Source organism: Bos indicus, chromosome 1, assembly GCF_029378745.1.
Source record: "Bos indicus isolate NIAB-ARS_2022 breed Sahiwal x Tharparkar chromosome 1, NIAB-ARS_B.indTharparkar_mat_pri_1.0, whole genome shotgun sequence".
NCBI lineage: Eukaryota > Metazoa > Chordata > Mammalia > Artiodactyla > Bovidae > Bos > Bos indicus.
The window spans coordinates 96,789,163-96,815,206 of NC_091760.1; the positions used below are offsets into that span (position 1 = coordinate 96,789,163).

At 42.9% G+C, this 26,044-nt stretch overlaps 1 protein-coding gene across 9 annotated transcripts in view; it reads left to right on the forward strand.

Annotated features, from left to right (window-relative positions):
• Positions 1 to 26,044, forward strand: part of TNIK (TRAF2 and NCK interacting kinase) — a 407,441-nt gene that overhangs the window by 367,879 nt on the left and 13,518 nt on the right. For 4 of the 9 annotated variants that reach the window (XM_019959617.2, XM_019959626.2, XM_070803651.1 and 1 more), the window contains 6 exons: positions 7,712 to 7,841; positions 15,964 to 16,128; positions 19,558 to 19,669; positions 20,477 to 20,647; positions 21,352 to 21,495; positions 25,276 to 25,410. In XM_019959617.2, the coding sequence (XP_019815176.2) occupies positions 7,712 to 7,841; positions 15,964 to 16,128; positions 19,558 to 19,669; positions 20,477 to 20,647; positions 21,352 to 21,495; positions 25,276 to 25,410 (857 nt within the window). Of the gene's footprint in view, positions 1 to 7,711; positions 7,842 to 15,963; positions 16,129 to 19,557; positions 19,670 to 19,883; positions 19,971 to 20,476; positions 20,648 to 21,351; positions 21,496 to 25,275; positions 25,411 to 26,044 lie in introns of all 9 variants that reach the window. The other 5 variants (XM_070803368.1, XM_070803414.1, XM_070803517.1 and 2 more) reach the window with 3 other exon arrangements.

Sequence of the window (26,044 nt, forward strand, 5' to 3'; positions counted from 1 at the left end):
CTTTCCTTCTTCTCTTTTTTTAGTGAAGAGGGACTCCCTTTTTCTCACTGGAATGGATCCTTTTACAAAAGAACCCTTCCCCTTCCCCTTTACTTGCCCAGTTCAAACAATCATTTATACAAGCACACTCACATACGTCTCTTGTTTCCTCCCTCAAATAAACACAAGACGCCTAGCTCGGGTTTGCTATAACTTTGATAAAGAGTGGTGCTAACTTTTCCACCTTCATTCCTCTTCGTTTCCATTTCTTTGGCTCAGCTTCTACATTGGTCATCACACCACATTTATTCCCTGTAGAGAAGATGCCATTTCAGGCCACAGATGACTGTCCTGTTCAGCAGAGACTGGAGAGACAGGGCCAACTGGTCTGCTGGAAATGTCATCCATTGATTAACAATCCTGATGTACAAGCAGTTCTGAAAGACAAATCCAATTATCGTAGCTGAAAAATCCATGCTTGTTATTTTACTGCTGATTACCCCATTATTGACAGACATAAGTATTCTAAAATATGACATTTGGAAACAGATTACTTTAAATTGCTTTTTTAACAGCAAATAAAATTGTTCTAGAGGCAAAATCACTAATCCAGAACGTTCCTGCAAAATATGCTGGTCCTTTCAGTTTTTGTCTTGACTCAGCGTTGATTCATTCTTCTACCAGATGTTTGAATTGCCTTTCAGCACTGCGCACACAACTCTGAGGGTGGATTTAAGGTTGATAAAATGTCCACTATGTTAGACCCCATACTTTGAGATATTCAAAGTATTGAGAGGGCTTTGAGACATTCAAGAAGTGTGTACATGAATTCTGCTTTCCAAAAGTTCACGTTCTAGTTGGGGCTTTCCTGGTAGCTCAGACAGTTAAGAATCCACCTGCAATGCAGGAGACCCAGGTTCAGTCCCTGGGTTGGGAAGATCCCCTGGAGAAGAGAATGGCTACCCTCTCAAGTATTCTTGCCTGGAGAATCCCATGGACAAAGGAGCCTGGTGGGCTCCTACAGTCCACGTGGTCACGAAGAGTAGGCGAGAGACATAATTATACATGGAAAATTTCAGAGTAGTATAAATAGTTGGAAGAATAACCAAGGACCACCTTGGTAGAGATGTTAAATCTCATTGGGTTTTTAAGCCTCCTGTCATACTTTGTAAGGCTGTTAATGGTGTTTATCCTCATATCTCTAGAGGCAAACCCATCTCTTTGTGGGTAGAAACACCCACCTTTCTAAAATTGCCTAGATGTACCCTGCTGCGCTATGCCTCCTCTGCTATCTGCATACTCTTGTCACTTTAGAGATTACCTATCAGAGCCTAGTCCATGAGGTAGAGCCCGTGCTGACATCCGTGTTGCATGGTGTCTTCTATGTATACCTGCCACTTCATGGAGCGCAGGATACACATTGCTGCGCTGAACTGAACTTGTGTATCCTGGCTTTAAAGCATTTATAGCCTAATCCAGAGGAAAGACGTGTACACAAATAACTATCATCAAGGAGGAAAGGAAAACGCAGTGATACTAGGATCCCAGGCAGGATGCTTGGGCAGGGGTGGGGCGGGGCAGGGGGTGGGGGGCACGTAAGGTGCAGGGGCCGAGCGGGAGAATTGAAGTAAAGGCACAGAAGGTTAAGTTTGGTGGAAATACAGCTGGTGTAAAGGGGAAAGGTCTGGACTAGTGAAGCCAGACCAAGAAGTGTGCACTTGGTCATGTAGCCAGCAGGGAACCATGGAAGGTGTCCTGAGCTGGGGAGTGATGTTGTTGGTGCCATGTTTGAGAGAAATCGTTTCACCAAGGTGATTTGGAAAAACAGACTAGATACTGGTAAAGGCATTTAGAGAACTTATTATTGTATTCCTCAGAAGTAATAAATAGGCTATCATTGAATGCTTGTAGTGGAGGTAAAACTTAATGGGGCTTTTGAAGAATTGGTAAATTTTAGGCAAATTGACACGATTGTCCATTAAAGAACACTTAAAATAGTTAACTACATGTGAAACACACTTAGAGAAAAAACAGGATACAGATGTGTGTATGTGTATTTTATTTGCTAAATATAGACATTTTTGTGAATATAAAATATATACACTGTGTTCTCCTGTAGAATGAATAAGTTGTATGTTTAAAAAACTTCTTACTATTAAAAAATCCATTGTTTCTTCAGGAGTAAGACATTTCTGAGGTAGACTGCTTCTCACATTCTTATCACTTTTATTTTCTACTCTTAAGATAAACCTTCACATTTCATACTGTGTGTTTTGGGAGCAAAAAATTAAAATCTATTGCAACACAGTTCACTACCATGAAGTGTACACTAAAGAGCTTTTCAGAAATGGAGCCCCACCATTCCAACAAGCAGCTGTAGATACTGATGTGCAAAACAGTGACTTCTATGTACAATATTGACTTCATATTAGTAGTATGTGATGTAACCTATAAGACTGCACATAACAAAGACTGAGTTCCGTAACTAACCAACTGCACTATTTCCCAGTGCCTCAAGCCTAGGAAAATAATGAGTGAGGGGAAATTGTAATAGCAGGTACCTCCAGACTAAGCTGGGCTTCCCAGGTGGTACTGTGGTGAAGAACCTGCCTGCCAGTGCAGGAGACATAAGAGACATGGGTTCGATCCCTGGGTCAGGAAGATCCCCTGGAGGAGGGCAAGGCAACCTACTCCAGTATTCTTGCCACAATAACCCTGTGGACAGAGGAACCTGATAGGCTACGGTCCATGGGGATCACAAAAGAGTTGGACATGACTGAAGCAACTTAGTATGCACACATACACTGGATCATACTACTGTAAGGGGTTCTCATATATATGCCCAATTTTATGATGTTGTTGCTATTTAGTCACTTAGTCATGTCCAACTCTTTTGCAACCCCATGGACTATAGCCCACCAGGCTCCTCTGTCCATGGGATTTCCCAGGCAAGTAGGTTGCCATTCCTTTTCCAGGAGATCTTCCCGATCCAGGGATCTAACCCAAGTCTCCTTCATTAGCAGGCAAATTCTTTACCACTGAGCCACCAGGGAAGCCAGTTTTATGGTGAGCACTCACTATTTTTATAATCAGGAAAATAATAAAAGCATTATAAGCTAAGAAGGAAGGAATGATACCATGTTAGCTGATCGGCATCAGCCCAAGCAAGCGAAGAGACAGCCATGTATATCAGCATCTTCCCTTGTGGGCTTCCCTTATGGCTCAGCTGGTAGAGAAGCCACCTGCAATGCAGGAGACCTGGGTTCGGTCCCTGGGTTGGGAAGATCCCCTGAAGAAGGGAAATGCTACCCACTCCAGTATTCTGGCCTGGAGAATTCCATGAACTGTATAGTCCATAGGGTCACAAAGAGTTGGACACGACTGAGCGATTTTCACTTTCACTTTCACTCAGGTACCATTTCATGCTTTAGATGTACATGTGGAGTGCAGTCTTCATCATTAGGACCATCTGTGTCTGTCATAGCCCTTGAGTTTTGTACAGTCTCATAAAATGCAGTCTGGACAATGAAAGCCATGTCTCATGTCCCCTCTTTCCCATCCTCACTAGAAAGCCGTGGATCTGGCCCTGTTCACCCCCCGGGCTATTGTTGTGCCCCGCCGCCCGCCCACCTGCCACCCTCTGTGCCTTCCTGTCCAGTGCTGAGGCTCTGGACTGTTGGAGAAGCGTGACTGTGGTTGTGCTGTCTGCCTAACGCCTTACAACAAAGAGTTCTTTCCACTCCTGGGGCCATGACACAGCATATGCTGCAGCCAAACCGACCTCCTCGTTTCCAAATGCCTTGCCCTTCCCCAGTGGAATGGCCACATTCTCACATCCTGCCTTGCTTTGGAATATCTGCATCATGTTTTTATGCTCTTCCAGATGCTAATCTCTTTAGTTTCAGGATTGTGTCTTCTTCAGCTTTTATATCTACTACCCAGTGCCAAACTGAGGGCCTTTCATGTAGCAGGTGTTCGATTAATGTATATTGAAATTGAATTAAATCAATACCTGCAGGAACACTTTGACAAATCCAATTAGAGGAAATTATTGTTCTAGACATGTGGCCTAATTACAGTAAATTTTCTATAGTTTTCCTTCTAATTAGTTGATGTGTTTTATTTTTTACAGTCTTTATAGAAATTCAGACAACTGCTTGTTCCTACTCAGACTCTATCAGAAAAATAATTGTTAGAACAGAGGATCTTTTTTTAACTCTAAGCTGTTACAGTTGTTTGAGCCTCAGTGTTTTTAAACCATTGCTTTTTAAAATTATTTTATTAATAGTAAAGTATTTTTAGAACAATTTTTGATTTATAGAAAAAATAAGAAAATAGTAGGTGTCCATGTTATTCCTCTAGCCTCCCACCCCTCTCCTGCACAGTTTTCCATTTTCCCTATCATTAACATTGTAGCAGTTTATATAGAGTGAAGCAGAGTACTGGGGATCAGTAGCATCTTAAGAGGAACTTATGAAGAGATCAGACATTAAATGAATGTCAAAAAAAAAATCAAAAAAAAATAAATAAATAAATGAATGTCAAAGAGATCATTCATTAAATGAATGAATGAATTTCTAAGGAGTTGATAAAGATTGACGTGGCAGAGTTGGGAGCTTGGAGCAATAATAGAAACGTACAGGGACAGAATTTAAAGGACAGCCGGGGGTGGGGGTAAGAAGGACAGAAGGAAGTGACCAACAGTGACAGAAACAGCGAGAAGTCTTCTACGATTTAAAAATGTTTTCAGTCCCTGAAACATGAACTACAGGCTGCACTTTGCCTTTTAAAAATAAATGTAGAGAGAGGTGCTTTGGAGCATACAGAAATTTATGTGAATTTTCATCATCAAAAGCAATGATCTTATATCAGACTACATGTTAACAGAAAAATTAATGGTGTGGACCATTAATACATGACACACTGAATGAGCAGATATATACAGAAATTTGCAATACAGCAGACAAATCCTGCATAATAGAACAGCCGTTCTAAGAGGAATTGATCACCATTTTAGAAGACTGACTAAGTAAGAATTATTGGCATCCTTTAGTTAGTCTATAAGGAATATTACTAGTAGAACTAGTGTAGAATAAAATTCAAAACAGCCCAAACTGATCAACATTAAAGTTTATCATTAAATGAAGCAGTTCTGGCTCATAAAATTGACCCAGGAAGAAATAGTCACAGAAAAATACTCCATGAAGTGTAAAACCGACAGTGGTTAACACTCTACACTGTAAAATTTGCTATTGATTGAAAATTGAAAAAAAAAAAAAGAAAATTGACAGATAAATCTTAATAAAATTTTCATCTTTAAATTGTTCCAGGAAAAATTGGACCTGTTAGAAGTAGTGACCACAGAAGCTTTGGAAAGATTATACAGACAAAGAAGCTGATTGGTGTATCATATCTTTGCCATAATATCTGCATAGAAAACAGTTGGAACCAGTGAAGGCAATTTTACTAAAATTATGATGAAAATGCAAAAATTGGGGAAGAGTTTAACTGAGATATGTAAAAAATTAAGTAAGGAATTGTCTTACTGGAAAGAGCCCTAGGAAGTACTTTTTTCATGAAAATTCATCCATATTGAGATATTTCTGATTAAAATGTTTGGACTTCCCTGGTGGCTCAGATGATAAAGCATCTGCCTACAATGCAGGAGACCGGGGTTCAATCCCTGGGTTGGGAACACCTCCTGGAGAAGGAAATCGCAACCCCCTGTAGTATTCTTGCCTGGAAAATCCCATGGATGGAGGAGCCTGGTAGACTACAGTCCATGGGGTTGCAAAGAGTCGGACACAACTGAGTGAGTTCACTTTCACTTTTCAGAATCAGAACATCATCAGAATAAAGAAGATAAGTGGAGGCAAAATATCCTTAATATTTGAACTCAGGTGGGACTCTGTAATGGTGATAGAGAACTTGATTGTATGGTGTCAAGCTGGTGGTGGCCACCAGGCCAGTCTAGCCTCTGACAGTGGCAGAGAGTGCCTGAGTGACAAAGGAAAGTGCCTCCCTTCCTAGGAAGCTTTGGCTCTTGATAAATGCTTAATTTACTGACTTACTTGTCATATCATCTTGTCCCAAAAAAGAATTTAAAGGTGCTAAGAAAAAATACAAGATAAAACAGATTTTCAAATAAATGAGTAAAGAAATCATAGTTATGCGAATTATTCTGATATACCAATCTAGCAATACACCAGGAATTCATTACATCAATTTCTTTTTCCGTATCTCTGTAACACTATTAATAGCTCCTTCCTGGGAGTGAAATATTAAAAATACTTCTTTGAAATTTCTTCCCAAACACATTAATTCTAACCCATATCTAGATGTATTTAATTCAGAATTCAGCCTCAGTATAAAAGAGAGTTAGCTGCACAGTAGGGTCACAATAGGTCCAGCATTGAAAACTGAAGTCCTGCAGGTGCCCACATCACCTGTCTGGTCCTCGGTTTCCCACAGTGCTTTGGTCTGTGCCAGGGACCACAGCAAGCATCAGTGTCTGCTCTCAGAGCATATGTCAAGATCCAATTCCCTTCTTCCACTGTATCTTAAATAGAAGAGCAAGAAAAAAAACTGAAATAAATATACCACAGTGTAAGGTAATTACAGAGATTTTTTAAAGTACTGGATGTTCTTGAGTTAAACAGCCTCGTTAATGGATGCCTGGTACACCAGAATGCTCTTCATAGATATTTATTCTCTATAAAACAGTGTAAATCCTATTTATCAAATGATTATTTTTATACTCCTATGCTGTGCTAAGTTCTGTCCTGGATACTGGGTATTTAGGGATGAGCAAAAAGTCAAGAATTCTGCCCTCACAAGCATCTTTTCTAATGAGAAAAAAGAAAACTGGAAGAGTCAGAAAGATCTAGAATTGCAAATCGTGATGAGGACTATTAAAGTAAAAGGATGCAGAGCAAGAAGAGGAGCTGGTGGGATAAGATGTGGATGGCTGGTGAGAGACGTCTTCTCCGGGAAAATATCGGTTAAGACGAAATCAGATGGATGATAGGGAACCAGCCAAGTGGGGTAGAAGAGAGCTTTCCAGGCAGAGGAGACAGCATGTACAAAATTTAGGGTGTCCGCTGGTCAGAGAGGAGTAGGGAGGACTGGGAGATCTTGCAGAGCCCAGTTGCTTATGCTGGCTAACAGGCAGAGAGGAGGACCATTAGGAGGAAGACAAGGGACACTGGAAGTGGGACCCCAGTTCAAGCATCCTTGCAGTATTAAAGATTAAAGTGGAATGTACTTGAGGCCACTGATCTGTACACTTAAATTTTATGTTATATCTACTTTACTACAATAAAATATATTACTGTGGACAGGAAACAGATGTTCCCCAAGCATTTGTTTGTTCAGTTGCTAAATCATGTCCGACTCTTTGCGACCCCAGGAACCACAGCACACTAGGCTTTCCTGTCCTTCACCATCTCCTGGAGTTTGCTCAAACTCATGTCCATTGAGTCAGTGATGCCATCCAGCCACCTCATCCTCTGTCATCCCCTTCTCCTCCTGCCTTCAATCTTTCCCAGCATCAAGGTCTTTTCCAATGAGTTGGCTCTTCACATCAGGTAGCCAAAGCATTAGAGCTTCAGCATCAGTCCTTCCAATGAATATTCAGGGTTGATTTCCTTTAAGATTGACTGGTTTGATCTCCTTGCTGTCCAAGGGACTCTCAAACATACACTGTCATGAATACTGTTCCTTCCTATTTCAGACCCACAGGAGCCCCCGGGAGCGCTGAACAGTACAATGTGGGAATGGTCGGCACACACGCGCTGGAGACCTCTCATGCAGATACTTTCGGCAGCAGTATTTCAAGAGAAGGAACCTTGATGATAAGAGAAGTAAGTTGGTATAAAAACTGTATAGAAGTGTATTTCTTAATTTGTTTTTATATTAGAGCTTTCACAGAGGATGCTTACAGCATGTATTTTACGGAATGAAGGGTGGGGGAGGGAGAAGGGCCCATGTTTCTAAATGGCTGAGTGATTTTAATTGTCCACCTTCTTTCCCACATCCTTCCGAGCTTTTGCAGTGTGACTTAATCACATTAGTCCAGATTCTTCAGTGGAAGCTATGCAAATTCGAATATAGCATTTGGAAACCCAGATGTTTCCTAGCACAGGAAAACAGAAACGAATGGTTATTCAGATAGCATCAGTGGCCTTGCTGTGCCTCCTTCATCCCACTCCAGGTTTTATCTTTGTGCATTTTATGTAGAAAATGCTCTCTGGTTCCAAAAATGGTGATATCATCTTATCCAGTTAAATGAAGTTAAAAGACTGTTAAGCTGTCCTGGTGAAAGAACAAAGAAATAACCAGATGTACGTTAAAAAAAAAAAAAAAAAAAAAGCACCTTATCATTTTGAGTAATTTTGCTTTTTTAAACTCTAGGATCGTTATTTTGGAGGGGCAGGGGTCACACATTTCCTTTCACCTGCCCCTCCAGCGTGCAGTGCTTCCCCATTGTATCTGTGCTGACCAGAAAGGCCTGGACATGTTAGGATCCATCTTTTCTCATTTTTCACTCCATCATCACTGTGTGAGTTTATCAGCAGGTCTTTTCTTAGAAGGAAATTAGTGGCTGGTGACGCTGTGCAAAGTTACTTGACCTCTCCCTGCAGCCGTTTTGTCATCTATAAAATTTCGTAAATAATACTAAATGACTCACAAGATGATTGGGAGGATTCAATGAGCTAATTGCCTCAGTTCAGTCGCTCAGTCGTGTCCGACTCTTTGCGACCCTATGAATCACAGCACGCCAGGCCTCCCTGTCCATCACCAACTCTGGGAGTTCACTCAAACTCATGTCCATCAAGTTGGTGATGCCATCCAGCCATCTCATCCTCTGGTGTCCCCTTCTCCTCCTCCCCCCAATCCCTCCCAGCATCAGGGTCTTTTCCAAGGAGTCAACTCTTCGCATGAGGTGGCCAAAGTATTGGAGTTTTAGCTTCAGCATCAGTCCTCCCAATGAACACCCAGGACTGATCTCCTTTAGAACGGACTGGTTGGATCTCCTTGCAGTCCAAGGGACTCTCAAGAGTCTTCTCCAACACCACAGTTCAAAAGCATCACTTCTTCGGTGCTCAGTTTTCTTCACAGTCCAACTCTCACATCCATACATAACCACAGGAAAAACCATAGCCTTGACTAGACAGACCTTTGTTGGCAAAGTAATATCTCTGCTTTTCATTATGCTGTCTAGGTTGGTCACAACTTTCCTTCCAAGGAGTAAGCGTTTTTTAATTTCATGGCTGCAGTCACCATCTGCAGTGATTTGGGAGCCCAAAAAAATAAAGTCAGCCACTGTTTCCATTGTTTCCCCATCTATTTGCCATGAAGTGATGGGACCAGATGCCATGATCTTCGTTTTCTGAATGTTGAGCTTTAAGCCAACTTTGTCACTCTCCTCTGTCACTCTCATCAAGAGGCTTTTTAGTTCCTCTTCACTTTCTGCCATAAGGGTGGTGTCATCTGCATATCTGAGGTTATTGATATTTCTCCCAGCAATCTTGATTCCAGCTTGTGCTTCTTCCAGACCAGCGTTTCTCATGATGTACTCTGCATATAAGTTAAATAAGCAGGGTGACAATATACAGCCTTGACGTACTCCTTTTCCTATTTGGAACCAGTCTGTTGTTCCATGTCCCGTTCTAACTGTTGCTTCCTGACCTGCATAAAGGTTTCTCAAGAGGCAGGTCAGGTGGTCTGGTATTCCCATCTCTTTCAGAATTTTCCACAGTTTCTTGTGATCCACACAGTCAAAGGCTTTGGCATAGTCAATAAAGCAGAAATAGATGTTTTTCTGGAACTCTCTTGCTTTTTCCATGATCCAGCTGATGTTGGCAATTTGATCTCTGGTTCCTCTGCCTTTTCTAAAACCAGCTTGAACATCAGGAGGTTCACGGTTCACATATTGCTGAAGCCTGGCTTGGAGAATTTTGAGCATTACTTTACTAGCGTGTGAGATGAGTGCAATTGTGTGGTAGTTTGAGCATTCTTTGGCATTGCCTTTCTTTGGGATTGGAATGAAAACTAACCTTTGGCCTGTGGCCACTGCTGAGTTTTCCAAATTTGCTGGCATATTGAGTGCAGCACTTTCACAACATCATCGTTCCTCCCCATGGAAAAGAAATGCAAAAAAGCAAAATGGCTGTCTGAGGAAGCCTTACAAATAGCTGTGAAAAGAAGAGAAGCGAAAAGCAAAGGAGAAAGGGAAAGATATAAGCATCTGAATGCAGAGTTCCAAAGAATAGCAAGGAGAGATAAGAAAGCCTTCCTCAGCGATCAATGCAAAGAAATAGAAGAAAACAACAGAATGGGAAAAACTAGAGATCTCTTCAAGAAAATTAGAGATACCAAGGGAGCGTTTCATGCAAAGATGGGCTCGATAAAGGACAGAAATGGTATAGACCTAACAGAAGCAGAAGATATTAAGAAGAGGTGGCAAGAATGCACAGAAGAACTGTACAAAAAAGATCTTCACGACCCAGATAATCACGATGGTGTGATCACTGACCTAGAGCCAGACATCCTGGAATGTGAAGTCAAGCTAATTGCCTAGAAGCATCCAATAAATGTTACCTATTTTACTTCAGTTTCTCCACAGCATCAGGCTCTACTTTTACTTGCTATCACTTCCCACTCTTCCTTTCTGAAACATAAACACATATCATCTGTCATTCCCGTTCTTTAGCCAGGATTGATTAGAAAACACTAACCACAAGCTTTACTCTCCAAAAAGGCAAAGGGCATCTCATTTTTGTAAGAAAGAAAGGAACCGTAGTTTTAGGATGAATAAGGCCTTTGAAATAATGATGAGCAGTAAAGCTATAACTGGAAGACTAGTTCGCAAAGCAGATTTCTAGAATTTCATTTTATGGCCTTGCTGAATATTTCAAGTAGACTTTAAAGAGCCCTTTCACGGAAGCCTGGAATGAAAAATGGACTTGGCTGCTGAAGTTGACATTGTGTCGTGCTGGCATATAAATCTCCTTGCGTGGTAAATGGATAATTTCAGTGGAAGTGTAGAGGGCTTTTCTCACTAGACCCCATCACCAGGGAAAACATAAGGGGAAATGTTCTGGAATGAGTTACTCTCTGACTCCAAATTAAAGGACTCCAATTTCTAATGTGGTTTCAGATTTGCTGGAACCTTTAGGACAAAGTCAATACCTTGACATGGTTATTTGGAGCCACATTTTGAGCTCAGTCACCAATCAAATGGCTCCGTAATATTTAAAGCATTCCAACACTACGACCGCAGCCAGTCACCTTGAAAATTGTGTTCACCAGTGTTGTATATAAGTTTGATCTATTGAGGACCCTATAATTTTTTTGTCCTCTAGATTTCTAAATTCTACGCTTTCCAAACACAGGCTTTTAAAATAACAACCTGAGTTGGAATCCATTTAAAATGTGTGTATTAAAAAGATAAATACAAATTAAAGTGTGACCAAGAGAATAAGAAAGTAGAAACTCTTAATGGTTCAGTTCCATAAGATGAACGTCAAGGAGAATCACTCAACTCAGACTTCCCTAGTGGTCTAGTGGTTAAGAATCCACCTGTCAATGCAGGGGGCACAGGTTCGATCCCTGGTCTGGGAAGATCCCACATGCCACAGAGCAACTAAGCCCGTGTGCCACAACTACTGAGTCTATGCTCTAGAGCCCTTGAGCTGAAACTACTGAGCCCAGACGCTGTAGAGCCCATGCTCTGCAACAAGAGAAGCCACTACAATGAGAAGCCTGCATATCTCAACTAGAGAGTAGGCCCCGCTCTCCGTAACTAGAAAAAACACTGCACAGCACAGAAGACCCAGCAAGTTCAAAAATAATTTTTTTTTTAAGAGAATCACTCAGCTCATCCTTCTCATAGGAGTGGACGAAATGGTTCTATAGGAATGCACTGGCTCCCCTGTCCATGGTCCTGTCGGAGACACAAATCCCCCTTGTAGCACACACTGCTGCCTTGCGGGTCTACCTTTCCCTCGCCTACGACCCCATAGGACCTTTCTTTACTCACTCTCTAGAACACCACCACACCATGTATCATCTGCCATTTTGTCCACGGGGGAGCATCTGCTGAAAGAGCTATTCTTATTCATAGCCCACTCTTCACCCCGAAGACCCCTGGGGCCTGGCTCAGCTTCCCTTCCTCCTAGAAGCCTCTTCATGGGCCTCTGTCCACAGCACCTTCCTCATTACCCAGCTGGTATCTCTCCAAGGTCTGTTCATGCCCTGAACCAGGATACTGGCTTACCCATGAAACTGTTTGGGTTATAAGTAATAGGGAAAGAGAAAAAAAAAGAATCCACTTCGAACAGCTCAAGAAAACAAGGCAGGGGACTTCCCTGCGGGTCCAATAGCTAAGACTCTGCACTCCCAGTGCAGGGGGTCCAGGTTTGATCCCTGGGCAGGGAACTAGATCCCATGTGCCCCAAGTAAGAGTTTGCACACCACAGCGAAAATCCCGAGTGCTGCAACTAAGACCAGGCACAGCCAAATTTATAAAGTAAATTTAAAAAAGGAAAATAAAGGCTGAGCAGGTATCAAAGATTGGGGAATAAGGATTCAGAGGTATTTCCTAGAAGGAATCAAAAGCAGAGAATGAGTTGGGACCCTGAGTAGAGTTAGAATCAGAAACTGCAAAGGGATGAGGAGCTCAGGCAGCTTCTCATGGGCTGGTCTCCGGCCTTCTTGCCGCCTGGCTCTTTTTATCCTTATCTCTGTCCCTCCACTTTCTCCCTTGTTCTCTCTCTCCACATACCAGGTTTCTCTTCTGCAACCTTGTGCTCTGACCTCTCCCTACCACACCCCCCACCAACAGTGCAAGGTGTTCACCACATCCCAGTTCAGATGCCCAACAGAGACTGACTGGTATCTCTCAGATTAACTGGAAATTCCAATGGGAGTCTGGTTGTAGTTAGCTCAGGTGTCCTGGTCCATTCGATCAGCTGTGGCCAAGAGCAGAGCCACCCAGGACAGCAGTGGCCAGAGCACCCAGGCTCTGCCATAACACCTGGATTTCACCACTTACAGCCCATGTCACTCAGGGCAAGTTAATTGAATTCTTTACACTGAAGTTTTTCCATCTGTAAAATGGAGATGATGGAAACTAGCTCCTGGTGGTACTGTAAGGATATGGACCTAAAGTGTTTAGCACAGTACCCGGCATATACGGATACTCAGAACACTCCAGTGCCCACCCCGTGGCACTAGTGAACACATGAAAAGTTAGTTAGGACTCTTTTAATGAAATCATAAAGGACAGAGCTGCTGGTCATTTATCTTCATGTTCCCAGCAGAATGCGTGGCACACAGAAGGTGTTTAATTCTAAGAGGGTGCTGGTTGAATGCACAAAAGGGTGATGACTCAGAGTGGGAAGATTCAGGGGTCATCGCTGAATTCCTTCAGGCTTCTCAGTGTCTGCACCATTTCCCCTGTGAGACTCTTCCAGTCTTTCTTTTATAACTAGTATGTCTACATTGAGTTTTGGCTTGAGACGGAACGCTGCTGATCCAAGAGAGACCACAAAACTCTAAAGAGACGGTGCATGATTTATGCTACTCGGAAGTTGTGCGGAAAACTGTGAAAAGCTTTTCAGCATTCCAACAGAAGTTGGCAGGACGGAGGAGCTGCCCAGGACACATAAAATAGGAGACGATAAAGTAAATTAGAACTGAACCCCTTAAATGTCATTTAACAGATGAGATGTTCAGATGAGCACTGTGACAAAATGAGTCCAGCAAATGCCCCTCTCCTGATCAGTCATGGGCCAGGAACACTGTGCCAAGAGACACGGAGGACACTAAAGCTTTCCAGCTATTTCTCAAGCTTCCTGGCGACATCAATTACATGCACCCCTTCAGGAACTTGGGAGTCTTTCGTCTTCCCCCAAAAGGGCCTCCTTTCACTTCAGCCAGAGGCAGGTGCAGAGCTTTAATTGCAAAACCAGGACAGGCTCCGGAAAGAAGGAGCACCAACCCTTGCCCACGCCAGGCCCAAACAAGGCAGGGAGGGTACCTGCCGTGCTCCTCATCGAGTCCTTCATGTTCAGCAAAATGCTCCACACTTAGTGGATATTCAGAAATGTCAGTCAAATGAATGAAAAAAAGAAAAGTCAAAGAAGGGAATCATTACTCAAATTAGGTCTCCTATAAGAAACCTCGGTGAGCCAGCCACATAAATGTTAAGTTAGAAAGTACAGTCCTGGACAGGACTACAGTGTGGCCACTGGCTTTCTGGGAGCAGAATTTTCTTGCAACTCTGTGTTGCTTTTCTAAAATTTTTGGGAGGAGGCTTTGCCCTCCAGGGCAATGATTTCCAACCTGTTAAGTTATGCAGCCCTGTCAGTAAGACATCCAGGGAATGCCACATAATACAGTGCATTTATTTATTTGCAAATCATGCATTTGTCCTTTGGCACTAACATAGTATATATATTATAAAGTACCTTTAAAGGACATTGAAAAGGGGAAATTACAGGCCACCCTTCCCTTCGTGACTGCATTTATGCTGAGTCAGCACAGTCTTTCTCAGCTGTCCTGGGAAGGGGGAGAGAGGAGACGGGTAGGCTGGTGGGTGGAGGGGACAGTGGGGAGTGGTACAAGGACCTAACCGGAAATGGGAGGGATCTCCCAGGTCTTAGTGGGGAAGTTTGGGCCCCTGCCAGGACTGACCCAGCTGATAACTTAGTGACCCAGAGTCACTCCCTCGTTCCCAGACCTTTGAGGAAGACTTTTATTGGAGCACAGATTCCTCAAGGGCCTGACTGGTGCAGGCAGAAGGACCCCAGCTTGCCCAGTCCAAAGCTGGAGGGGCATCCAGCCAAAGCAGACACATGGCCAGGCTCTGCTGCCTTCATCATCTTGGGCTGTGTGATCTTGGACTGCTTATTTAACATCTCTGAACTACAGTTAATAAATGAAATAATACTTGTGTGGGGGGGAATGGATGCTATAAACAGTACTTCAGATGCAGGGCTGGTCATGATGACTTCATTTTTTGGAAAAGTTGTATTGGAGTATAGTTGATTTACTATGTTGTGTTAGTTTCACAACGCTTTGTGTAGCAAAGTGAATCAGTTATACATATAAATATATCCACTCTTTTTTTCTTCAGATTCTCTTCCCATTTAGGCCATTACAGAGTATTGAGTAGAGTTACCTGTGCTATGCAGTAGGTCATTATTTGTTATGTATTCTATATAAAGTCATGTGTAAATGTCATTCTCAGTCTCTCAATTATCCCTCCCCCATCATTTCCCCTGGTAACCATAAGTTTGTTTTCTACATCTGAGAGTTGATTTCTTTTTTTTTTTTTTTTAACCAGTTCCTGGCACAAGGCACCATAGTTGCTTACTGAGAGATTCAACATTAGTGATAGTGGATGTAAAGCCTTATTTTCAAATTATCTTTAGATTGCTTCCTTATTTTCTTTGTAACTCCCATCAGCTATGATTAGTTAATCATTGGTTTGACCTCACAGCTGACCAAGAACCCTGTGAGTTGGGAATCATCTCTGCATTTTCTAGAGTATCCTAGGCATGGATTATTAATGTTATCTCAGACTACTGCTTCTCTTCAGAGATGTTTTAGGTCAGGTTATTGTTTTTTATTTATGTCATTGTAACCTCGTGATGTGATCTGGTATGCACACAGACACACTGCAGAAGAGGAACATCATGTGTGGTCCCCGCCCAGCCCTGCTCCGCAGTTCACCTGTGGCATTATTATCTTCCCACAGGGCACCCCCACATCATATGTGCCCCCTGACTGCCCCTCGTGCAGGAGTATAATGCCCTAGGGTCAGTCCGTGTACTAAATAGTAGCAACCTTAACCTTTCTCTTACATGAAACTGAAACCTGAGTGTCTTCCCACACCCCAGTGGGACGGTTTACAGGCCACTGTGCCTGTGCTGTGTGAGGGATGATGTCACTCTTTGTGTGTTGTGCGCCCCCCAGCCGTCGGGAGAGAAGAAGCGATCTGGCCACAGTGACAGCAATGGCTTTGCCGGCCACATCAACCTCCCGGACCTGGTACAGCAGAGCCATTCCCCTGCGGGGACCCCCACCGAGGGCCTGGGGCGCGTCTCCACCCACCCCCAGGAAATGGACGCCGGGACTGAAGTAGGTGCTGGGTAGGAGCCACAACAGCTCTGTTCTCATTTGGAGATTCTGAGACCCCGGTCTCCTCAAGAAGGAGGTTTTGACAAGCTCCCAGAAACCTATTTGGTTGGGTTCTGCAGGCTTCCCAGGTGGCCCAATGACAAAGAATCCACCTGCAAATGCAGGAGACCCAGGTTCGATTCCTGGGTCGGGAAGATGCCCTGGAGAAGGGAATGGCTACCTACTCCAGTATTCTTGCCTAGAGAATCTCCATAGACAGAGGAGCTTGGCAGGCTACAGACCATGGGGTCTCAAACATTTGGACATAACTGAGCGACTGAGCACACATAACTACTTATGCATATACTCAAGTGGAGGCAGTGTTAGAAGCAGAGCAGTGAAAAGTTCACAGGTAGCAGCTCAACCAATACCTGTTTTTACAGATGAGAATACTGAGGCTCAGAGAGGTTAAGTACCTTGCCCAAGGCACACAGCTGGTTTGTGACAGACCTGGGACCAGAACTGGGACCTCAGTCTCTCAGCTGGTAAAGAATCCACCTGCAATGGAGGAGACCCCAGTTTGATTCCTGGGTCAGGAAGGTCCCCTGAAGAAGGGATAGGCTATTGACTCCAATATTCTTGAGCGTCCCTGGTGGCTCAGCTGGTAAAGAATCTACTGCAATGCAGAAGACCTGGGTTCGATCCTTGGGTTGGGAAGATCCCCTGGAGGAGGACGTGGCAACCCACTCCAGTACTCTTGCCTGGGGAAACCCCGTGGACAGAGGAACGTGGAGGGCTGCAGTCCATAGGGTCGCAAAGAGTCAGACATGACTGAGAGACTAAGCATATCTCTTAGGCTAGGGATGAAAACTTCAGCCTGTAGAGATTCCAAGGCCAATAACTGAGGTTCATATTTACATTAACTTAGTCAAACTAAATTTGACTTAGATGAAATAAGGTTGAAATTATTTGTTTATGAAAAGTAGATACATTCTCAAAGTGTTCATCTTCCTAAACTCTAAATCGCTCAAGAAAGGGAGAAATGGGATATTATCTTTCCTCCACAGAAAGGAGTCTGGGAAAAAAGCCAAAATAAAAGCAGACTGTTAGGCAGTGCTTGTGCATGTCCTTGACCGAGCAGGTTGGATGAGGTCATGCTGCTTGGTCATGTTTCACGAATGAATAGTCCTGTGAATCACCATAGACTCTGCTGCTGCTGCTGCTAAGTCACTTAAGTCATGTCCGACTCTTGTGACCCCAGAGACGGTAGCCCACCAGGCTCCCCCGTTCCTGGGATTCTCCAGGCACCAACACAGGAGTGGGTTGCCATTTCCTTCTCCAAGGCATGAAAGTGAAAACTGAAAGTGAAGTTGCTCAGTCGTGTCCGACTCCTAGCGACCCCATGGACTGCAGCCTACCAGGCTCCTCCGTCCATGGGATTTTCCAGGCAAGAGTACTGGAATGGGTTGCTATTTCCTTCTCCATAGACTCTACATGTATTTATATAGCATATGCACTGCTGTTTTTGATGTTGTCCAAACGCTGAGTTTTTATAATGCACCATTTGGATTCGAAAGTTATAGAGCAGATGAACTTTATTTGTTGCAGGGAAAAGAACACAGAGCATTCTATTAATATTACAGCTTCATGCACCGTGGACAGGTTTTTCCTATCTGAATACCTCTTTGGGTACCAGGGAGGATTCTGTGTGGTTGGACTCTGCTTAAAATTCTGCTGCTTCCCCAGCTCTAAGTGGGAATGTTGGTACTTGCCACACCTCCTTCACAGACTTCTAAAGATTGAAGGAGAGGATGTCTGTGAAAGTGCTCTGTTTGGGAGGGGGAATCCTACCTTGTGAAGGATGAAATGGTTTGGATTCATAACATGAAGGGGAAATCTTGAATCAGATTGGGCTTTTGTGGTTTTCTCTTCATGTGTTTAGGGGTTTTGGGATACAGGTTTTATTTTTACATAAAACCTTTTTAAAAAATGAAAACTTAAAGACATTTATCCCCCCAAAAGATGTTTCTTGTGTTCATGTTTGAGGTTTATATTTACATTAATTAGAGGAGCCTGGTGGGCTGCAGTCCATGGGGTCGCTAAGAGTCGGACACGACTGAGTGACTTCACTTTCACTTTTCACTTTCACACATTGGAGAAGGAAATAGCAACCCACTCCAGTGTTCTTGCCTGGAGAATCCCAGAGATGGGGGAGCCTGGTGGGTTGCCGTCTATGGGGTTGCACAGAGTCGGACACGACCGAAGCGGCTTAGCAGCAGCAGCAGCAACAGATGAAATAAGATTGAAGTGATTTGTTTATGAAAAATAAAAATATATACATTCTCAAAGTATTCATCTTCCTAGACTCCAAATCACACAAGAAAGGGAAATCTGTTGGTGATGTTAAAAGGATTTGACAATAAGAGACAAAACAAAGAGATGGTTATTGAAACTCCTTTGGCAAAAGTCAAATGTAGAATATCATGACATGAAGCCTTGAAAGTTTAGTGTTTCCTAGTCTGGTTCTGATTTCATAGTTGAACAGTGCTGTCCAGGCCCCTCAGTTTATTTTTTAAGTAGGCTGTCAAGGTGCCTGCAAGCCTCATATCTTCATGAGGTCCCTAGATAGAGCAAAAAGCATATAAGTATGAGTTGTTTTAAGGAAACCATCATGAGAAGGAAAAAAATCTTTATTCCCTGGAAGAAATTGTCTCTGAATTGCAGATTTTAAGGCTTCTTGAGTCAACACCAGTCCACCTGCATCACCAGGCCAGCATGAAAGGCCTCAAATGGGCCAGGAGGGAGTCGAGTGGCTCGAGTGTCCAGGATGAAGTGCTGCTATGTCCACGTGCTTACTTAACTCATTGCCAATTTGTCTACTTTTCTTAAGACTACTTAGTCAGTGGGAGGTTGCTTTTACTTCGAGAGAGTGATAATCTTTCTGTCTCCACAGCTATCTTACCAGATAGTAAGGTACCACATGTGGCACATAATGTCATTTGCTCGCTGCAGCTCTTGCAGTCTGATAATTCACGAACTCCTACCAAGATCTAGTGGTTAGTAAGGAACCAATACCAGGAAAAGCTAGAGAGAGAAGCACACACTTTGAGTTGGTGGTTAGGGTGTATACAGTTGGATAGTTTGAAGAGTCTCTAGTAAGCTTCCCCTCTGGCTCAGCTGGTAAAGAATCTGGCTGCAGTGTGGGAGACCTGGGTTCAATCTCTAGGTTGAGAAGATCTCCTGGAGAAGGTGAAGGCTACCCACTCCAGTATTCTGGCCTGGAGAATTTTATGGACTATACAGTTTATGGGGTCACAAAGAGTTGGACACAACTGAGCGACTTTCACTTTCACTTACTAATTTTAAAGCCCAAGCAGAGTATTGTTAGCGTTGTTGGTTGCTGTGGTATTTACCTATCTGCTCTTCTTAATCTTCTTGCTTATTGACTAGTATGGCCTGGGGAGCAGCACCAAAGCCTCCTTCACCCCCTTTGTGGACCCCAGGGTATACCAGACATCTCCCACTGATGAAGATGAAGAGGATGAGGAATCATCAGCTGCGGGTAAGCTAGAAGTCCCCGATATTTTAGAAACAGCTTGCTTTTCCGTTCTGATATGGCCTGATAAAAAAAATTAATTCTTCATTCAGTAGTTTAGCCATTAACTGCTTAGGCCCTATCTTAAAAGGAAGACTTTTAATTTTTTTATCGGATTCCTCAAAGTTCTGGGTTTTTTGGTTTTTTTTTTTTTTCATCTTTTCTGTTTTGATTCTGGTAGGAACCCAGAGGTATCCAGGGGCCCTGGGAAAAGCTGTTCCTCCGAGATCTCCAAACTCACCACCTATTTCTCAAAAGCAGTTTCTGGGTACAATGCTGTGCACGCCATAGATACTTAATAAATGCGTGTTGAGTTGTGTTGAGTTCTAGGTGTGTGCTTCCCACTGCAAAAGTCCGGCTGATTTAGAGGAGAGTCTTGCTTTCTAGAATTCTGCAACTCACTAATCATCAGACTCACCTTAGTCCAGTTTGTCGATGGATAATGTGGCATTTCAAAAAGTAATCTTTCCTGCCTATATTACAGGAGATGGGGATGGTATATTTAATTTTATGAGATGAATATTAATTCCCCCAACTGCTCAAGTAGTGTCTATAAACCTGTTTTACTAATAGATAAAATACTGCTTTTATGAATGACTTGTACTTGATTCTACTAAAAAAAGTGTAAAATATTTATAGTTTCAGCATTTCTTTGCCTTTACTATAAAGCACACTAAACAAGGAAAAATCCTAGTGTTTTGAAGCCCCTTCTCCATGTCTCCATTGGTTTATATTTCAAGATGCCACTGATTTCTTTGATTCTTTTTCTCAAAGCTCTGTTTACTAGCGAACTTCTTAGGCAAGAACAGGCCAAACTAAATGAAGCAAGAAAGATTTCAGTGGTAAATGTAAACCCAACCAACATTCGGCCTCATAGCGACACACCGGAGATCAGAAAATATAAGAAGCGATTCAATTCAGAAATACTTTGTGCAGCTCTGTGGGGTAAGTTGGTGCTTGTAACATTCATTAATGGATTGAAGAGGAATCTTACCATCAGAAGACTGTTGATTCAGTCATGGGTGTTAGAGTCCTGACTTGGGACTGTCTTGGGCTCAAGAAAGATCAAGAGCAATTTTATATTTAGAAAGAACTGATATACTCAGGATAACAGAAGGAGATCCAAAATGATCTTGTCGCACAACAGGGATGGGCTGAAACCAGCAACAGATGTAGCTCCCACTCAGTACTCACCTACCATGTGCCCACAGTGTGAGCATATGTGAAAGGTGAGAGGACCAGGAACCACTGCATGAATATGAGCGGGGTGAAGCTTGGCGAAGTCTCAAGGGGGATTTACCGAGAGAGCCAAGAAAAGGGTGGGTGTCACAGGAAAGGAATAAAGGCAGATTGTGCTGGCTTTACAGCCATGCCTCAGGCTCCTCTCAAGAACACTATTCTAGGCAGTAGAGCAGCTTCATGTAATGAATGCTGGTTCCACTTTATAAAAGAAAAGTAATTTCATTACTAGAGCAACAGTGATTTAATTACTATCTCAGAGCTTCTACTTCTACACTGTCTACTGTGGTATGCCTACTTGCTCACTAGTTTATATTTACAAGGTACAGCTCTTAGGTTTTACAGGGACCCCAGACACAGAAGAATAAAGCCTGTAAGAGTCAGTCTTGGGACCCTTCATAAATTTGCAGGTGTAAACCTCCTGGTGGGAACCGAAAATGGCCTGATGCTTTTGGACCGAAGTGGGCAAGGCAAAGTTTATAATCTGATCAACCGGAGGCGATTTCAGCAGATGGATGTGCTCGAGGGACTGAATGTCCTCGTGACAATATCAGGTATGTTGTGAGATGACCAGGTCTGCACGGGTGGGAAAGGTGATCGCCTCACTTCTGAAGGAATAGTAAGCTCTGCTCGTCCCACCAGCAAGTGGCATGGTGAATTACGACAGCGCAGCGAGTGACATCACCCATATTTTCTAACTCTGGAGATTCTGACCTTCCAAGGGAAGTCTCTCACCTCTGCCCAAAATCTGAATCAGACAGAGACGTGATAGCTCTGTGCTTATGGGGCTTTACCTCTACTGGGACTCAGCAAGGATCTTTTTAAGGTGTCTGCACTCCAGTCACCACTGTCTGTTCTCAGAAGGAGAATATAAAAATGTAGGCTTCTGGGAGTGAGAAATTTTGTAAGCAGAAATTTCTCTGGTCTCTTTTCTTGTAAGAACTGCTTTAGCTTATAGTTCATGGATGCTTTAGTGAGTGCTGCTGGCCCATAGGTGATTGTGTCTGCGAGGAGATTTGAATATAGGAATCATTATTGCTACACTCTGCAGCTTTCTGGTTCACAAAAAGAGCCTTAAAAAAGATGGAGACAGGGACTTCCCTGGTGCTCCAATGGTTAAGAATTCATCTTGCAAAAAAAAAAAAAAGAATTCATCCTGCATTAATGTAGAACAGTCCGTAAAAATACTGAATCTCTATGCTGTGCACCTGAAGCCAATATAAGATTGTAAATCAACTATATTTTAATACAAATAATACAATTAATCAATGTGGAAAAACAAATAGAAAAAAGAATTCATCTTGTATTGCAGGAAATTTAGGTTTCAATCCCTGGTCAGGGAACTAAGATCCCATATGCTGTGGAGCAACTAAGCCCACGCACTACAACTACTGAGCCCATGTGCTGCAAGTACTGAGCCCACGTGCTGCAAGTACTGAGCCCACATGCCGCAACTAGAGAGTCCGTGCCCCACAACCAAAGATCCCGCATGATGTGACTAAAACCCGACGCGGCAAGTAAATAAATAAAAAATATGGAGACAATAGTGAAGGCCTTACTACTCACAGGTTAAAAATGTAACCTGAAAGACTCTGTCTGTTGAAAGTTTTCCCTTACAGATGGTGTTTGAAGGAATTTGATAAATAATGCCCCTCTTGCCCCCTCCCATCCCTTCCGGTATGAAGCCAACTGTACCCCTGCACGTTAGAACCCCCTGAAGAGATCTAGGATGCCCCCAGACTAGTGGGTCAGAGTCTGGGATGTGGCCCGGGTCACAGAGGCTTTGGTGGCTACTGATGTGTCTCCACTGTGCAGCCAAGCTGGAGAACCAGCTTCTGTTTCTCAGAGAGACACATTGGGTTCCTCCTGGGTTGAGTCTCAAATAGGGTTTAGCTCTTAAGCTGTGCTTCTGTTTTGAGAAGATGCCTTCACGAGATGCCACGGTTCTCTCTGTCTTTTACCTTTCAACTGAATGCTTAGTTTCGTCTCTTTTTATCCTCCCCAAGCAAAGGTTAACCAAGTAAATTCTTCCTATATTATCATTTAATTCAATATAGTCCTTTATTTGGGCTTTGCTAGTGGCTCAGATGGTAAAGAGGAGAAGGCAATGGCAACCCACTCCAGTACTCTTGCCTGGAAAATCTCATGGGCAGAGGAGCCTGGTAGGCTGCAGTCCATGGGGTCTCTAAGAGTCGGACACGACTGAGCGACTTCACTTTCACTTTTCACTTTCATGCATTGGAGAAGGAAATGGCAACCCACTCCAGTGTTCTTGCCTGGAGAATCCCAGGGACAGCGGAGCCTGGTGGGCTACTGTCTGTGGGGTCGCACAGAGTCGGACACGACTGAAGTGACTTAGCAGCAGCAGCAGCAACAGATGGTAAAGAATCTGCCTGCAATGCAGGAGACCCAGGTTTAATTCCTGGGTTGGGAAGATCCCCTGGAGAAGGCAATGGCAACCCACTCCAGTATTCTTGCCTGGAAAATCCCTTGGACAGAGGAGCCTGGCGGGCTACAGTCCATGGGATTGCAAAGAGTAGAACACGACTAATGAACTAACACAGTCCTTTATTCTGGGTATTGAGTTCTTGATTGCTGCACCTCCAAATCAAATTTACAGCCATACATCTGCCAGACACCTACCAAAAGGGGAAATGATATCAGAAAATTCATGTTCAAGCTTCATTATGTGATGCATCATTTTTAAAAGTGTATTCCCTGCTATCATGAAGCACATGGGTAGGGAAAGAAGAAAATGAAAATAGAAGCCAAAGATTCTTGAAGTGCCCTCTGATCTGTGTTGGCACAAGGAAGAGAAGGCACCAGCCTCCTGCCCATCCTGGCTATGGTGATCAATGCATACTCAAGGCCTTTGGCTGCAAAGAGGAATAATAACTGCACAGTGGTTCCCTTAATTTCAGTAATAAATATATTCTTCTGTCAAATCCAGTGTGCAGTGCTTTAATGAATTCTCTTCCTCTGTTATATATCACATCTGCAAAACATATTTTTTGACAAGAAATCAAAGGAAAAGTAAGTACCTAAGAAGTGGGTAAATTTCTGATCACTTAGAAAAAGCCACCCTAAAGGACAGTTTCTTATCTGGTATTTAGATAATCTCGGATGGTTGATTAAATTTAGCTCCTGTATATACCTCAATGTTTTTATTTAAGGTGTTTTCTTGTCATCCTAAGGATTCTTTACTCCAGGATCACTTTACCAACATTTCCCAAGGGGAACTTGTACATTTTTGCACAAGTACACATCTTTTTGTCCATTCTTATTTCTGTTTGGTACTTCTTTCAGGGATCTCAGCACCATAAATTCTTCCAGGGCTATTTTCTGAGCCCAGATTGCCTTCACTGAACTTGTTTCTCATATCCTTACGCAATGCCTTTTTCTGTTTAGTAAAATGAAACTACGACCAGCTGTCATCTTTAAAGTAAGAGAGGCGGCGAGTAAGAGGCTTTGCATTAACATATGGTGTGTTGGGTAGAAGATGAGGAAAAGGCGGTCACACCTGGAATATGCTAAAATGTCCATCAACACTCCTTCATGTAATTAGATTAGAATGTTTTGGAATGCTGATCAACTCTTCTGTTACAGAATTAGGTCTTACTGAGCAGACACTGCCCTTTGCATTGGGAGGAGTGAATAAGAGTAGCTTGCTCAAATAAGAGACCACCAGGAACTTCGCTGGTGGTCCAGTGCCTAAGTCTTCCTGCTCCCAATGCAGGGGGCCCAGGTTCAATCCCTGGCAGGGTAACTAGATCCCACACCAAAGACCTGGCACAGCCAAATAAATTAAAATTAATTTAATAAATAAATAAATATTCAAAAATAGAGTTCATGTGAAAGGAAAAAAAAAAAGAAGCTACCAGAAGGTAAAAAGTTGTTGTTGTTCTTTAGTCACTAAGTCATGTCTGATTCTTTGTGACCCCATGGACTATTGCACACCAGTCCTCTGTCGTCCACTGTCTCCTGGAGCTTGCTCAAATTCATGTCCATTGAGTCAGTGATGCCGTCTAACCATCTCATCCTCTGCTGCCCCCTTCTCCTTTTGCCTTCAGTCTTTCCCAGCATTAGGGTCTTTTCCAATGAGCTGGCACTTCGCATCAGGTGGCCAAATTATACAATGATTATTTGCCCAAAACACTTAAAGCTGTTTTAATCATAAGTTCTGGCAGATGCAGATCTTTGATGATGCTGGAGACACTGGTTATTATGCCTTCACACATGCACACAATTGTAAATAAAAATAAAATGGAGATGGGAAGGATTAAGAGAAAAAGCTGTCTCCAGACCTTGAAATTAAAGCTCTGTTATTTTAACAGGAAAGAAGAATAAGTTACGAGTTTACTATCTTTCATGGTTAAGAAACAGAATACTACACAATGACCCAGAAGTAGAAAAGAAACAAGGCTGGATCACTGTGGGAGACTTGGAAGGCTGTATACATTACAAAGTTGGTAAGTCTCAAGATGTGGAATTGTTTGCTCAATCCAAACTATTCAGTTAAGTTTCATTCAGTTTTTTTCTATCAGATACTGGTGATGCATCTGTGACCAGTTTAAGACACTGCTGGAACCTTAAATATGCTTGCATTATTTCCCCAAAAGTCAGATCAATGAAGTTCAGAGTGCATTCAGAATAAAGTCCTAGACTCCTCCCAAAGTCCCATTAAAATGACAATAAAGGAATAAAAATGCTATCAACCCACAAGGACAAAGGGACCAGGAGAAGACAAACCAGATAACAAGAGATGTCAAAAAATTGAACAAGAGTAGTTAGATGACTTGGAATAGACCTAACTGATCAGTAAATGCTGAATTCTAAGTCTGCTCTGAGGAAAGTCATCAAAATCAACCCAGTCACTCGACAGAACTCAGAAAGGCCTAGGACCTGAAAGGTCTAGGACCTGAGGCCCCCAGTGTATTTGAGGTGGAGGTGAGGGTGGGACTAAAAATGGGAGGATTGTTGGAAAGCTTCTGAACAGCAAATCCTACAGAGCTCAGTCAGGCAGCCACCCTCCCTGACTGCAGCAGATGAAAGGTGGACACAGCCAGTCTCTTTATGGGGAATAATGAATTATTATTCACACAC